This window comes from Vollenhovia emeryi, unplaced genomic scaffold, assembly GCF_000949405.1.
Source record: "Vollenhovia emeryi isolate VEMERY1.0 unplaced genomic scaffold, V.emery_V1.0 DF939292.1, whole genome shotgun sequence".
In the NCBI taxonomy this organism is placed as follows: domain Eukaryota; kingdom Metazoa; phylum Arthropoda; class Insecta; order Hymenoptera; family Formicidae; genus Vollenhovia; species Vollenhovia emeryi.
In genome coordinates this window covers 219,530-235,511 of record NW_011967074.1, presented here as the reverse complement: position 1 = coordinate 235,511, position 15,982 = coordinate 219,530, and the positions used below count along the sequence as shown (strand labels likewise).

Genomic DNA, 15,982 nt, shown 5'->3' with positions numbered 1-15,982 from the left:
ACCCTCTCTCTCCACCAACTACAATCCTACTTCGCTTCTCTTTCTTCTCTTAGTCGCACGTCACATGTGCTTTAATCCTCTGCACTTATCTCATTTTCCATATTTTCGAAATCTATATGACTCAACAATATCTATATTTTGCACATATTATGTTTTCAATATTTTCACAATTCTCTTCATTTTTATTCGCAGTCATAAAATTCTAAATATTTCTCTCTTTCGCCACTTGTACTCCCCCCCCCCTCCCTCTCTCTCTCTCTATCTCTACATGTCTTTTTCTAATACTGCTTTAACACAGAATCACCTTAACTTAACGCTATACAATTTTTAGGCACGCAATACAATTGCATGCAATGCAATACTCTACTCTTTTCCCTATCACACCACTCTATTCTTCTCACTCCTACTTTCCCTATAAACTAGTTTTACTTTATCTCTGTTCTCTCACTCAACCATTCACTCTGGCCCCTGCCACTCAAAAGGATAAATATATGGACATTGTATACATATTGGATATATGTAGTTATTATAATAAAATAATTAATTGTACTTTTTATTGGAATTAACGCTTTCATAATCCATTTTAATCTTGATGACCTAAGGAAAGGAGAAGCGAGGAATCCAAAAAGAAGATCACAAGTATGGGAAAAGTTCGAGGATGAAGGAGACACTGCAATATGCAAGCAATGTAGAAGAACAATAACAATAAATCCTAAATATCCGACATCAAATTTAACCCAACACTTAGGCTATTGTGCGTAAGTACATATATAAATAATATTGCAACAGCATATTTCTGAGACCAAATCAAGTAAAGTCCTGTACTACTTTTCCCTCCGAAAAACAGTTATCGAGATATCATAAGTTAAAAAAGTTAAAATGTTCTCTTGAATATCTCGAAAAGTATTAGGCAAATCGAAAAATGTTTCAGACACAATTCATATTAATTAGTAGAATAAGATAGTATAATAAACAATAGGGAGTTTCATTTAAAAAATTGAAGGTGACCTTAACCTGACTTTCAAGAAACTCGTCAAGGTCAAAGTAATGGGCACCATCTCATGTCCCCCTTCGAACCGAACAACTTTTGTCTGAAATGTTTTTTTCTGCGATTAAAAATAAAAAATTATTTAAGGTGGGACACCCTGTATAATGGAAATGTGCAGTTATTGTAAACCAAGAATTTTACATTTCATTGTATGTATTCTTTTAGCGGCGTAAATCTGGACGATCTAAGTAAAGAGAAGCCGAAGGTGACGGAAAAACCATCAGAGATACGGGAAAAGTTTGATGAAAAGGGAAACAAAGCGATATGTAAGCAATGTAAAACTACTATACAAATAAATGTTAAAAATCCAATAATAAAATTAAAACAACACTTAAACGATTGTTGGTAAGTACACAAATAAATAATATTAGAAATATTGATGAGTATATAATGAAGTATATAATATTTAAAGAAAGTTTGTAAATTGTATAATGGCAATATATAGTTATTGTGTAAAATAATTTATTATATATCTTATCACATTAATTTTTTTATAAGCCCCATTTATGCATACGGGCCGAATAAACCTAGATTGATGAAAGTGCAAAAAATATCAAGAATATTGTGCAACTACATTGTAAACGACAATCATGTCACATGTAAAAGATGTAAAAAAACAATCTCAAGAAAGTCTCCATTTTCAATATCAATTTTAAAGATTCACGTACTTGGTTGTCGGTAAGTATACGTACAAAATATATTTAAAATATAGGTGAATATACAACAGATAAAATAATGAAATACGGTTACTTTTTCGTAATTCGATAACAATTAGTAGAATCCAACTTTACATATACATATGTGTATAATTAACACAGTAGAAAATATCATGATTTTATAATGTTTCAACATACTCGTAAATTGTGATCATGAAATTATTTTATTAGAGGATTAATGAGATATTAGGGTATCCTAAAACCATTGGATGTTCTCTTAATGAGGGAATCCTTAGAACATTTCAAAACAAAAATCCTAATACAAAATTGTCGAGGCTATAATTATTTTCAGATCACGTTACTTTAAAACTGATAAGCCGAGTAAATCTAAATTAATGATGGAGGGAAGACTAGCAAGAGTATGGGATAAGTATGATGTAACGGACAACAATGCCACATGCAAAAGATGTCAAAAAACAATAAAAGTTATTAAAGGACATGAAACATCAAATTTAAGCCGACACTTATTTATTTGCAAGTAAGTAAACATAAGAAAAATATTTGAGACAATGTGTATAAAAAAGATACAATGATGTAAAAATCTTTATACATAAAGGGCAAATAGAAAATTTTACAATAGCTTCATTGTAAGAATTGTATGCAATTTTGAATGAAAAAGTGCGATTGCCCATGTTGTTGGATTATTACAATCTTTTCGAAACAAAATAAAATTGATTTACAATTAGCTTGTTCTGACAAGTAGAAAAAAGTATCAAAAAAATATATCATAAGACCTTGCAAGTGTAAAAAATGTATGCTAAACACATGAAAAATTTTTAATAGCGTATGTATCATTAATAAAATATATAGACATGTATTAACATTTTATAATTTGATAATAAAGTCAGTCTCATATGTTACCAATATTAATATTAGTTATTTTATATAAATATAAATATCAAATATTAAAATTAATATTTATTACTGCAAAAATAATTGTTTTGATCGAATAATCCAGTAATTTACATGTAAAATATATGTAAAACGTAATAGACATGTAAAACTTAAAATACTACCTGCTCTATTGCATTTTCTATTTTGTTAGTCACTTCTTGCATAAATGCAGGTTTTATTCAAGTTCAGAATATGATGAGAATTTGCATAATGTTTCAACGAAATCGAAGACAGAAACGATATACATATACAATTTGAGGAAAAGAAGAAGATAATTGTTGATAAATAATTCATTATTTTTAATATTAATTGCTCCATTGTTATTTCTATTTGTTTAATCCCTCTTTGTATAAATACAGGCTGCGAGCAGCATCGAGTAGTTCAGAGTGTTCAGAGTTATCGGAAGATGAAGAGTTATTGGAAGATGAAGAGTTATCGGAAGATAAAGAGTTATCGGAAGATGAAGAGTTATCGGAACATGAAGATGTTACTGCGAAAGTTCAAAATAAAAAACAAACTTCCAAACAGACAAAACGGCCACAACGAAGAAAAAAGAAAAAGAGCGTCACGTTTGAGTAATTATACTTTTCATTTGCATTATATTACAACTTATACATATAAAGAAATGTTAACAATAGCGCATAAAGTTGAATGTTCACAATAGCATTTTAATTTACCCACGTAACGCAGAAAATATTGTCGTCAAGGGTGTCGTTGTTTAAGATTTATTCATGAACAAATATTTTTTTTATATCTGTTATTTACTTTCAAAACCCCACCCAAGACCATATACATTAATTTTATTAGAAATACATATATATGTATATACACAGGGTGTTTTATTTTAAATGATCCATGCAAATATCTCCAAAAACATAAAAGATACGGAAAAACGTTTCAAACAACTTTTGTTTCATATTTTTGGAGATATTTGCATGGCTCATTTAAAATAAGACACTCTGTATAACCTTAATTTTTTAATACTTTATTTTCATTACAATGCAAATATACAGAGTATCTAAAAATATGTGTGACACTGCTTATGGACAGAACGGAGTTAATTAACAATAAGTAAAGAAGTTCTCAAGCATAATTTTGGAATTTGTAAAATAAAATAGATTAATGAAATTGTATAAGACAGTGTCGGAGGGATTCAGTGAGAAGAGACAAGTCAGTACCACGAGACGATAAAATTATTACACACGTGTCATTGGGAGGAGTGTGCATTCAGTAACTACAAACAATGCATTAAGTTTAGCTGTTTCTTGTCGCTGAATCAGTCATATCCCTTCGTAGATGTTTCTTAATTAATTCCTTTATTAATTACATTTATTTAAAATTAAGAAATAAAACTTCTGGCTGAATAATATGCTAATATATGTATTTAATATTTAAAATTCAAAATACTACTTATTGTATATCACTTTCTATTTTGTCAGTCACTCTTTTAGACGATATTCGTACTCAGACCTTATATTTAAGATCATCTTAAGATCATTTTTAGATACTCTGTAGCGAATGAAATGTTCCATACAGTATCTTTAGATAAATTGAAAAAGATTTGGAATATACCATAAGTTTTAACTATAAATACCGGTTGTATAAATGCAGGTCTACTTCAAGTTCCGAATCTGATGAGGATGTGCATAAAGTTTCAATTAAAGTGAAGACAAAATCAAAAGTGTACAGTTTAAGAAAAAGAAGAACAGACATTGTTAATAAGTAATGTATTAGTTTTAACATTAATTACTTAATTACTAGTCATTTCTACCCTTTTAATCTCTTTTTGTATAAATACAGGCAAGCATCGAAGCAAGCATCGAAGCAAGCATCTACTTCAAAGTCATCGGAAGACGAAGATCTTGATAATACTGTACAATGTCAAAGTGGAAAAGCTTCTAAAAAGACTAAGTTACAAATTTTGAAAGAGACAATGCTGGTACAATATGAAATAGATAAAAAGAACATCAATTTTGAGTAATTATACTTTTTACTTGCATTATACTACTTACATAAGGAAATGTTAAAGTTAAATGTTCACAATAGAACTTTAATTTATCTGTCTAATGCGTGTTACGCAGAAAATGATGGCATCAAGGATGCCGTTGTTGAAGAGTTATTCGTGAACAAATATTTTTTTATATTAGCTATTTGCTATCAAAACCATATAAAACGATATACATTCATTTTTATTATAAGTATACTTATATAAATATATATATGTATATGTACATATAATTATATTCCTGGCACTTTGATGGTATCAAGAAACTTATGATATTGTTTTAAAGAACTTTGTTAAATGTAAAAATAAATATTACAATTCATAAGATCTAAAGATGAATATAAAAATAATTTAAGAGTAATACTTCAAAAATTTTAATTTTAAACACAGTTATCTCTTTAAAGAAGCGTTACAAAAAAATTGATAGGAATTTGTAGGCTTATTTTTATCTACTTTACATACACTGCCCATAAGAGATTGCCAGCCTTTACATATTGCCAGGGAACATCCTGTATATATATTTAACATTTAAAACTTGAACCAATAATCACTGCATTGTACTTTCTATTTTGTTAATCACTCCTTGTATAAATACAGGATTTATTCTAGTTCAGAATCTGAAGATGATTTGTATGAGATTTCAATAAAATTGAAGGCAGAAGCAAAACTATACAGTTTGAGCAAAAGAGGAACAGACATTTGTGATAGGTAATGTATTGGTGTATCATTTTTAGTGTCAATTCCTTTAGTACAATTTCTATTGTTCTAATCTCTTTCATTATATAAATATAGAGATGCATCGAATACTTCAATACCACCAAAAGAAAAACATCTTGATAATACTGGGCAATTTAAAAATGGAATACAAACTTCCAAAAAGACACAATTGCCAGAACAAAAAAAAGATAGAAACAACGTCACTGGAATACAAACTTTCAAAAAGATAGAACTGCCAGAACAAGAAACAAACAGAGAGAACGTCAATGAAATACAAACTTCTAAACAGACAAAACTGTCAGGACAAGAAAATGACAAAAAGAATGTCAAGTAATTATATTTTTTACTTGTAATATGCTTTAATATATCAATATACAGCACATTATGCAGAAAATAATGGCGCTAACTGTAACACTACTGAAGATTTATTCATGAACAAACACAACTTCTTTATTAGCCAAATATTAAAACATTTTCTTATCACAACTACATTTACTCTTTTTTTTAACTATACGTGTAATATATTTCTGTACGGTGTTGATAAGTAATGAATTATTTTAATATTATAATTTCTAACCGTATAATTTCTTTTTGCTTAAATGCAGTCAAGCATCGAATACCTCAGAGTCACCAAACGACGAACAGCTTGATAGTACCGTGCGAGTTAAAAGTGGAATACAAACGTCCAAAAAGATAAAATTGCCAGAACAAGAAGAAGACAGAAAGAACGTCACTGGAATACAAACCTCCAAAAAGACCAAATTGCCAGAACAAAAAGAAGACAGAAAGAACGTCAAGTGAGTATATTTTTCCTTGCGTTACACAAAGTATACATATAAGACAGTGATAAAATTAATTGTTCACAATACACTTTACTTTCTAACCATATAATTTCTTATTGCATAAATGCAGTCCAGCATCGAATACCTCAGAGTCACCAAACGACGAACAGCTTTATAATACCGTGCGAGTTAAAAGTGGAATACAAACATCCAAAAAGATAAAATTGTCAGAACAAGAAAAAGACAGAAAGAACGTCACTGGAATACAAACTTCCAAAAAGACCAACCTGCCAGAACAAAAAGAAGACAGAAAGAATGTCACTGGAATACAAACTTCTAAAAAGGCAAAACTGCCAGAACAAGAAGAAGATAGAAAGAACGTCAAGTGAGTATATGTTTTCCTCGCGTTATACAACGTATACATATAAGAAAGTGGTAAAATTAAATATTAGCGTAAACACATTATGGAGCAGATATTGAGTAAAGGGTAACACTACTGAAAATTTATTCATGAATAAATATCTTTTTTATTAGCCAGACATGTGTGAAAAAATTTTTTTTCAATAGTACTATTCTTTTTATTATAAATATCCTTATAACTACATGTATATACATTGTTCAAAAGTAATGTATTATTTTAATATTAATTAACTAATAATTGGTTTATTACTATTTCCACCCATTGAATCTCTCTCTGTATAAATGCAGACAAGCATCGCATACCTCAGAGTTACCAAAAGACGGAAATCTTGATAATACTGTGGAAATTCCAAGTGGAATACCAACTTTCCAAAAGACAAATTTACCAGAGGAAGAAAGAGATAGACAGAACGTCATTAAAATACAAACTTTCCAACAGACAGAACTGCCAGAACAAGAAAAAGATTTAAAAAACATCGAGTAAGTACATTTTTCTTTCATTATACGAGGTATAAGAAAGTGTTAAATTTAAATGTACACACTACACTTTTATGTATCAACGTAAAGCACATTATGGAGAAAATAATGAGTAAAGTGTCACACTACTGGAGATTTATTCTTGATCAAATATCTTTTTTATTAGTCAAACGTGAAAAAAAATTTTTTAACCGTATATATTCCTTTTATTATAGTACTACATGTATGTAACTTGTTGATAAGTAACGTATTATTGTAATATTATAATTGCTTTATTATTAGTTCCACCCGTTTAATCTTTCTTTGTACAAATGCAGACAAGCTTCAAATATCTCAGAGTCACCGGAAAACAAACAGCTGGATAATACTGTGCAAGGTCTAAGTGGAATACAAACTTTCCAAGAGATAAAATTGCCAAAAGAAGAAAGAGACAGACAGAATGTCGTTGCAATACAAACTTTCGAGAAGGCAAAACTGTCAGAACAAGAAACAGATCCATCAACAAGAAAAAACATCAAGTACGTACAATATTCCTTCATTATAAAACATATATAACATATATAACAAAGTGTTAAAATTAAATGTTTATACAATACACTTCAATGTACCAATGTAATATACATTATGGAGAAAATATTGAGTAACTTATGATACTACTGAAGATTTATTGATGATCAAACACCTTTTCTTGTTTGCCAAACATATTATAACAAAAATTTTTCTTATCAAAACCGTATTTATTCTTTTTATTATAACTGCACTTATGACTACACATTTTAGTACGTAATGTTTTATTTCAAAATTATAATTTCATTACAAGTATGTCCACCCATATAATCTTCCTTTGTACAAATGCAGACAAACTTCGAATACCTCAGAGTTACCGAAAAACGAACCGCTGAATAATACTGTACAAGGTTCAAGTGAAATACAAACTTCCCAAAAGATAAAATTGCGAGAAGAAGAAAGAGACAGACAGAATATCGTTGAAATACAAACTTTCGAGAAGGCAAAACTGTCAGAACAAGAAACAGATCCATCAACAAGAAAAAACATCAAGTAAGTACAATATTGTTTCATTATAAAACATATACATATAACAAAGGGTTAAAATTAAATGTTTATACAATACACTTTAGTGTGCCATGGAGGTTTATACAAACTTTCGAGAAGGCAAAACTGTCAGAACAAGAAACAGATCCATCAACAAGAAAAAATATCAAGTAAGTACAATATTCCTTCATTATAAAACATATACATATAACATATATAACAAAGTGTTAAAATTAAATGTTTATACAATACACTTTAATGTACCAATGTAATATACATTATGGAGAAAATATTGAGTAACTTATGATACTACTGAAGATTTATTGATGATCAAACATCTTTCCTTATTATCCACATATAAAATTTTTTTCTTATCAAAACCGTATTTATTCTTTTTATTATAACTGCACTTATTACTGCACACTTTAGTACGTTGTGGAAAAGTAATGTTTTATTTCAAAATTATAATTTCATTACAAGTATGTCCACCCATATAATCTTCCTTTGTACAAATGCAGACAAACTTCGAATACCTCAGAGTTACCGAAAAACGAACCGCTGAATAATACTGTACAAGGTTCAAATGAAATACACACTTCCCAAAAGATAAAATTGCGAGAAGAAGAAAGAGACAGACAGAATATCGTTGAAATACAAACTTTCGAGGAGGCAAAACTGTCAGAACAAGAAACAGATCCATCAACAAGAAAAAACATCAAGTATGTACAATATTCTTTCATTATAAAACATATATAACAAAGTGTTAAAATTAAATGTTTATACAATACTCTTTAATGTACCAATATAATGTACATTATGGAGAACATTTTGGGTAACATATGATACTATTGAAGATTTATTGATGAACAAACACCTTTTCTTGTTTGCCAAACATAAAAAAATTTTTTTATTGAAAACGTATTTATTCTTTTTATTATATAAGTACACTTATGACTACATTTAAGTACTTACGTTGTTCAAAAGTTTATCTCTGTTCTCTCACTCAACCATTCACTCTGGCCCCTGCCACTCAAAAGGATAAATATATGGATATTGTATACATATTGGATATATGTAGTTATTATAATAAAATAATTAATTGTACTTTTTATTGGAATTAACACTTTCATAATCCATTTTAATCTTGATAACCTAAGAAATGGAGAAGCGAGGAATCTAAAAAGAAGATCACAAGTATGGGAAAAGTTCGAGGACGTAGGAAACACTGCAATATGCAAGCAATGTAGAAGAACAATAAAAATACAACCTAAATATCCGACATCAAATTTAACCCAACACTTACGCTATTGTGCGTAAGTACATATATAAATAATATTGCAACAGCATATTTCTGAGACCTAATCAAGTAAAAAAGTCCTGTACTACTTTTCCCTCCGAAAAACAGTTATCGAGATATCATAAGTTAAAAAAGTTAAAATTTTCTCTTGAATATCTTGAAAAGTATTAGACAAATCGAAAAATGTTTCAGACACAATCTCACTTTATACAAATACAGACAAGTTTCAAATACCTCAGAGTCTTCAAAAAACAAACATCTGGATAATACTGTGCAAGTTCAAAGTGTAATACAAATTTCCAAAAAGACAGCATTACCAGAAGAAGAAAGGGACAGACAGAATGTCGTTGAAATACAAACTTTCAAGAAGGTAAAACTGTCAGCACAAGAAAAAGATCAATCAACAATAAAAAACATCAAGTAAATACAATATTCTTTCATTGTAAAACATATATAACAAAGTGTTAAAATTAAATTATATGTTAAAATTAAATTAAAATATTCAGAATACACTTTAATCTATCAACGTAAAGCACGTATTGGAGAAAATGTTCAGTAACATGTGACACTAAAAATTTATTCATAAACAAACATTTTATTATTTGTAAAAATAAAAATTTTTTTATCAAAACCACGTTTATACCAATTATTATAACTACACTTATGCACGTTGTGCATAAATAGTGCATTATTTTAATATTATAATTGCTTTATTGTTATTTCCACTCGTTTAATCACCCTTTGTCTAAATACAGACAACCATCAACCAGCACAGATTTGTCGCACGACGACTATCATGATAATACTATGCAAGTTCAAAGTGAAATACAAACTTCCAAAAAGACAAACTTACCAGGTGAAGAAAGAGACAGACAGAACGTTGAAATACACAATTTTAAGAAGACAAAATTGTCAGTACATGAAAAGAATAAGAAGAATATCATGTAAGTACATTATTCTTTCATTATAAAACGTATATAAGAAAGTTCTAAAATTAAATGTTTACAATACACGTTACTGTATCAACGTAAAACATATTATGCTAATAATGTTGAGTATCGTGTGATATTACTGAAGATTTACTCATGGACAAACATCTTTATTAGCTAAACATAAAATGAATTTTTTTTATCAATACTATATATGTATATTCTTTTTATTATGACTACACTTATGAATACGTTTATGTATGATGTTGATATAAGTAATAAGTACTCTATTATTTCAATATTATAATTTTATAATAACTATTTCCATCCGTTTAATCTGCCTTTGTACAAATGCAGACAAGCTTCAGATACCTCAGTGTCAACGAAAAACGAACTGCTGAATAATACTGTGCAAGGTTCAAGTGAAATACAAACTTCCCAAAAGATAAAATTGCGAGAAGATGAAAGAGACAGACAGAATATCGTTGAAATACAAACTTTCGAGAAGGCAAAACTGTCAGAACAAGAAACAGATCCATCAACAAGAAAAAACATCAAGTATGTACAATATTCTTCCATTATAAAACATATACATATAACAAAGTGTTAAAATTAAATGTTTATACAATACTCTTTAATGTACCAATATAATGTACATTATGGAGAACATTTTGGGTAACATATGATACTATTGAAGATTTATTGATGAACAAACACCTTTTCTTGTTTGCCAAACATAAAAAAAAATTTTTATTGAAACCGTATTTATTCTTTTTATTATATAACTACACTTATGACTACATTTAAGTACGTTGTTCAAAAGTAATGTATTATTCCAATATTATAATTTTATTATAACTCCATTTTCACCCATTTAATCTCACTTTATACAAATACAGAAAAGCTACGAATACCTCCGAGTCACCAAAGAACGAACAGCTGGATAATACTGTGCGAGTTCAAAGTGTAATACAAACTTCCAGAAAGACAAAATTACAAGAAGAAGAAAGAGACAGACAGAACGTCGTTGAAATACAGATTTTCAAAAATGCAAAACTGTCAGAACAAGAAAATGATCAATCAGTAAGAAAAAACATCAAGTAAGTACATTGTTTTTTCATTACAAAACGAATAGAAGGAAGTGTTAAAATTAACCCAGACAGCACACATATCTAAAAGACATCATAAAGACGTCTTTAAGACGTCTTTTAGACTTAAAGACGTCTTAAAGCTGTCTTTTAGACATGGTGTGCTGTCTGGGAAAGGTTTACAATACACTTTAATGTATCAAAGTAAAGTAAATTATGGAGAAAATATTAAGTAACTGGTGAGACTATTAAAGAATTATTGATGAACCAATACCTTTTCTTATTAGCCAAACGTAAAAATAATTTTTATCCAAATCGTATTTATTCTTTTTATTATAACTACAATTATGACGACATTTTTTAAGATTGTTCATATAACTAAAGTATTATTTCAATATTATATTAAAATTTCTCTATAACTATTTCCATCCGTTTAATCTCTCTTTGTAATATTGCAGACAAGCTTCGAATACCTCAGAGTCTTCAAAAAACAAACATCTGGATAATACTGTGCAAGTTCAAAGTGTAATACAAATTTCCAAAAAGACAGCATTACCAGAAGAAGAAAGGGACAGACAGAATGTCGTTGAAATACAAACTTTCAAGAAGGCAAAACTGTCAGCACAAGAAAAAGATCAATCAACAGAAAAAGATCAATCAACAATAAAAAACATCAAGTAAGTACAATATTCTTTCATTGTAAAACATATATAACAAAGTGTTAAAATTAAATATTCAGAATACACTTTAATCTATCAACGTAAAGCACGTATTGGAGAAAATGTTCAGTAACATGTGACACTAAAAATTTATTCATAAACAAACATTTTGTTATTTGTAAAAATAAAATTTTTTTTATCAAAACCACGTTTATACCAATTATTATAACTACACTTATGTATTTACGTTGTGCATAAATAGTGCATTATTTTAATATTATAATTGCTTTATTGTTATTTCCACTCGTTTAATCACCCTTTGTCTAAATGCAGATCATCAACCAGCACAGATTTGTCGCACGACGACTATCATTATAATACTATAAAAGTTCAAAGTGAAATACAAACTTCCGAAAAGACAAACTTACCAGGTGAAGAAAAAGACAGACAGAACATTGAAATACACAATTTTAAGAAGACAAAATTGTCAGAACCAGAAAAAGATCAATCAATAAGAAAAAACATCAAGTAAGTACATTGTGCTTTCCTTATAAAATGTATATAAGAAAGTGTTAAAATGAAATGTTCATAATACACTTTAATGTATCAAGGTAAAGCACATTTTGGAGAAAATGTTGAGTAATGTGTGACATTACTGAAGATTTACTCATGGACAAACATCTGTATTAGCTAAACATAAAATGAATTTTTTTTTATCAATACTATATATGTATATTCTTTTTATTATGACTACACTTATGACTACGTTTATGTATGATGTTGATATAAGTAATAAGTACTCTATTATTTCAATATTATAATTTTATAACAACTATTTCCATCCGTTTAATCTGCCTTTGTACAAATGCAGACAAGCTTCAGATACTTCAGTGTCAACGAAAAACGAACACCTGGGTAATACTGTACGAGTTCAAAGTGTAATACAAAATTCCAGAAAGACAAATTTATCAGAAGAAGGAAGAGACATACAGAACGTTATTGAACTACAAACTTTCAAAGAGGCAAAACTGTCAGAACAAGAAGATATAAAACACATCGAGTAAGTGCATTTTCCTTTCACTAAACCAGGTATATAAGGAAGTGTTAAAATTAAATGTTTATAATACACTTTAATGTACCAATATAATGTACATTATGGAGAAAATGTTGAGTAACGTATGACACTACTGAAGATTTATTGATACACAGATCTTTTTTATTAGCCAAAATAGAAAATTTTTTTATCAAAACCACATATATTCTTTTTATTATAACTACACTTATGACTATATTTATGTACGTTGTTGATAAGTGATGTATTATTTCAATATTATATTTTCTCTATAACTATTTCCACCCGTTTAATGTCCCTTTGCACAAATGCAGTCAAGCATCGAATACCTCAGAGTCTTCAAGAAACAACCATCTGGATAATACCGTGCGAGTTAGAAGTGTAATACAAACTGCCAAAAATATAAATTTACCAGAGGAAGAAAAAGGCAGACAAAACGTCATTGAAATACAATCTTTCAACGAGACAAAACTGCCAGAACAAGAAAAAGATAGACAAAACATCAAGTAAGTACATCTTTCTTTCATTACACAAGATATAGGGAAGTGTTAAAATTAAATGTTCACAATACACTTTCATGTATCAATGTAAAGCACATAATGGAGAAAATGTTGAGCAAAGTGTTCACACTACTAAAAATTTATACTTGAACAAATATAGTTTTTAGTAATCAAATGTAAAAAGAAATTTTTTAACCGTATTTATTCTTTTTCTTCGAACTACATGTATGTACAATGTTGATAAGTAATTTATTATTGTAATATTATAATTGCTTTGTTACTAGTTCCACCCGTTTAATCTCTCTTTGTATAAATGCAGACAAGCTTTGAATACCTCAGAGTCACCAAAGGACGGATATTTTGATAATGCTGTGGCAGGTCCAAGTGGAATACAAGCTTCCCAAAAGATAAAATTGCCAGAAGAAGCAAGCGACAAACAGAAAATCATTGAAATAGGAACTTATAAGAAGGCAAAACTGTCAGAAGAAGAAAAGAACCAATCAACAAGACAAAACATCAAGTAAGTACATTGTTTTTTTTATTATAAAAAGTATATAAGGAAGTATGAAAATTAAATGTTTACAATACACTTTAATATACCAAAGTAATGTACATTATGGAGAAACTGTTGAGTAACGTGTGATACTACTCACAAGTTATTGATGAACAAACATCATTTTTTATTAGCCATACATAAAATATTTTTAAAAATCAAAACCATATTTATTCTTTTTTATAACAGTTATGACTATATTTAAGTACGTTGTTGTTAAGTACGTTGACGAGTAATGTATTATTTCAATATTATCATTTCATTGTAAGTATTTCCACCCGTTTAATATTCCTTTGTACAAATACAGACGAGCTTCAAATACCTCAGAGTCATCGAAAAACGAACATCTAGATAATACTGTGCGAGTTCAAAGTGTAATACAAATTGTCACAAAGACAAAATTATCAGAAGAAGAAAGAGACATACAGAACGTCATTGAAATTCAAACTTTCAAGGAGGCAAAACTGCCGGAAGAGGAAAAGTCTAGAGAAAACATCAAGTAAGTACAATACATTTTTCGTGTATTATAGAAAGTGTAAGAAAATGTTACAAAATTAAATGTTTACAATATACTTTACTGTGTCAACGTAAAGCACATTATGGAGAAGAAGTTGAGTAAAGTACGACACTCATGAACAAATATCTTTTTTATTAGTCAAACATGAAAAAAATTTTGTTTACATTGTATTCTCTTTTATTATATAACTACACTTACAACTTCATTGTTGTACGTTGTTGATGTGTAATTTATTATTGTGATACTATAATTGTTTATTCATATTTCCATGCGTTTAATCTCACTTTGTATAAATGCAGACAAGCATCGGTTACCTCAGAGTCACTGAAAGACGGACATCTTGATAACACTGTGCAAGTTAAAAGTGGACTACAAACTTCCAAAAAGACGAAAATGCCACAAGAGGAAAGAGACAGAGAGAACATCAATGAAATACAAATTTTTAAAAAGATAAAACTGTCAGTACAAAAAGAAGACATGAAGAATGTCAAGTGAGTACATTTTGTACTTGAATTATACAGCGTATATAAAGAAGTGTAATAATAAAATGTTTGTATTATACTTTCATGTATTAGCGTCAAGCACATTATAGAGAAGATGTTACGTAAAGTGTCACACAATTGAAGATTTATTCATGAACAAATATCTTTTTTATTAGCCAGACATGTGTAAAAGAAATGTTTTTTAATCGTATTATTTTTTTTATTACAACTACACTTATAACTACATTTATGTACGTTGTTGATAAGTAATGTATTATTTTAATATTAATGAATTAATAATTGCTTTATTACTATTGCCACCCGTTTAATCTCTCTTTGTATAAATTCAGACAAGCATCGAATACCTCAGAATTACCGAAACATGGATATCTTGATAATACTGTGACAGGTCCAAGTGTAATACAAACTTCCAAAAAGACAGAATTACCAGATGAAGAAAAAGACAGACAGAACGTCATTGAAATACAATCTTTTAGGGAGACAAAACTGTCAGAACAAGAAGAAAATAGAAAAAACATTGAGTAAGTACATTTTTCTTTCACTATACAGGGTGAGTTATAACATTTGTCCACGAGCTCGTGAGAAGGTAGAACGGATCGAGATGAACAGAAAAGTCCTGAACCATTTGCAATTTTCGCAATAGTTAACGAGAAAAAAATTATCGAAAATCGTCGTCTTTGCCCTGCCCACTGTCCAATTCGAGCGCGTAGCGAGATGTGACCGCCCGGCGATCGATATTGCCTGGCGAGGGG

The 15,982-nt window shown here is 29.0% G+C and overlaps 1 protein-coding gene across 6 annotated transcripts in view; it reads left to right on the top strand.

Annotated features, from left to right (window-relative positions):
- LOC105559064 (titin-like) overlaps positions 1–15,982 on the top strand; it is a 33,413-nt gene that overhangs the window by 11,361 nt on the left and 6,070 nt on the right. For 3 of the 6 annotated variants that reach the window (XM_012007088.1, XM_012007089.1, XM_012007087.1), the window contains exons 11-39: positions 603–758; positions 1,214–1,393; positions 1,547–1,726; positions 2,057–2,242; positions 3,018–3,233; positions 4,270–4,380; positions 4,459–4,635; positions 5,261–5,371; positions 5,456–5,710; positions 5,986–6,177; positions 6,293–6,547; positions 6,871–7,062; positions 7,377–7,577; positions 7,918–8,118; positions 8,199–8,282; positions 8,631–8,831; positions 9,270–9,425; positions 9,602–9,829; positions 10,165–10,353; positions 10,696–10,896; positions 11,238–11,438; positions 11,885–12,103; positions 12,419–12,613; positions 12,957–13,145; positions 13,472–13,663; positions 13,977–14,177; positions 14,518–14,709; positions 15,027–15,218; positions 15,560–15,751. In XM_012007088.1, coding sequence (XP_011862478.1) covers positions 603–758; positions 1,214–1,393; positions 1,547–1,726; positions 2,057–2,242; positions 3,018–3,233; positions 4,270–4,380; positions 4,459–4,635; positions 5,261–5,371; positions 5,456–5,710; positions 5,986–6,177; positions 6,293–6,547; positions 6,871–7,062; positions 7,377–7,577; positions 7,918–8,118; positions 8,199–8,282; positions 8,631–8,831; positions 9,270–9,425; positions 9,602–9,829; positions 10,165–10,353; positions 10,696–10,896; positions 11,238–11,438; positions 11,885–12,103; positions 12,419–12,613; positions 12,957–13,145; positions 13,472–13,663; positions 13,977–14,177; positions 14,518–14,709; positions 15,027–15,218; positions 15,560–15,751 — 5,445 coding nt within the window. The remainder of the gene's footprint in view (positions 1–602; positions 759–1,213; positions 1,394–1,546; positions 1,727–2,056; positions 2,243–3,017; positions 3,234–4,269; positions 4,381–4,458; positions 4,636–5,260; positions 5,372–5,455; positions 5,711–5,985; positions 6,178–6,292; positions 6,548–6,870; positions 7,063–7,376; positions 7,578–7,917; positions 8,119–8,198; positions 8,283–8,630; positions 8,832–9,269; positions 9,426–9,601; positions 9,830–10,164; positions 10,354–10,695; positions 10,897–11,237; positions 11,439–11,884; positions 12,104–12,418; positions 12,614–12,956; positions 13,146–13,471; positions 13,664–13,976; positions 14,178–14,517; positions 14,710–15,026; positions 15,219–15,559; positions 15,752–15,982) is intronic. The other 3 variants (XM_012007090.1, XM_012007092.1, XM_012007091.1) reach the window with 3 other exon arrangements.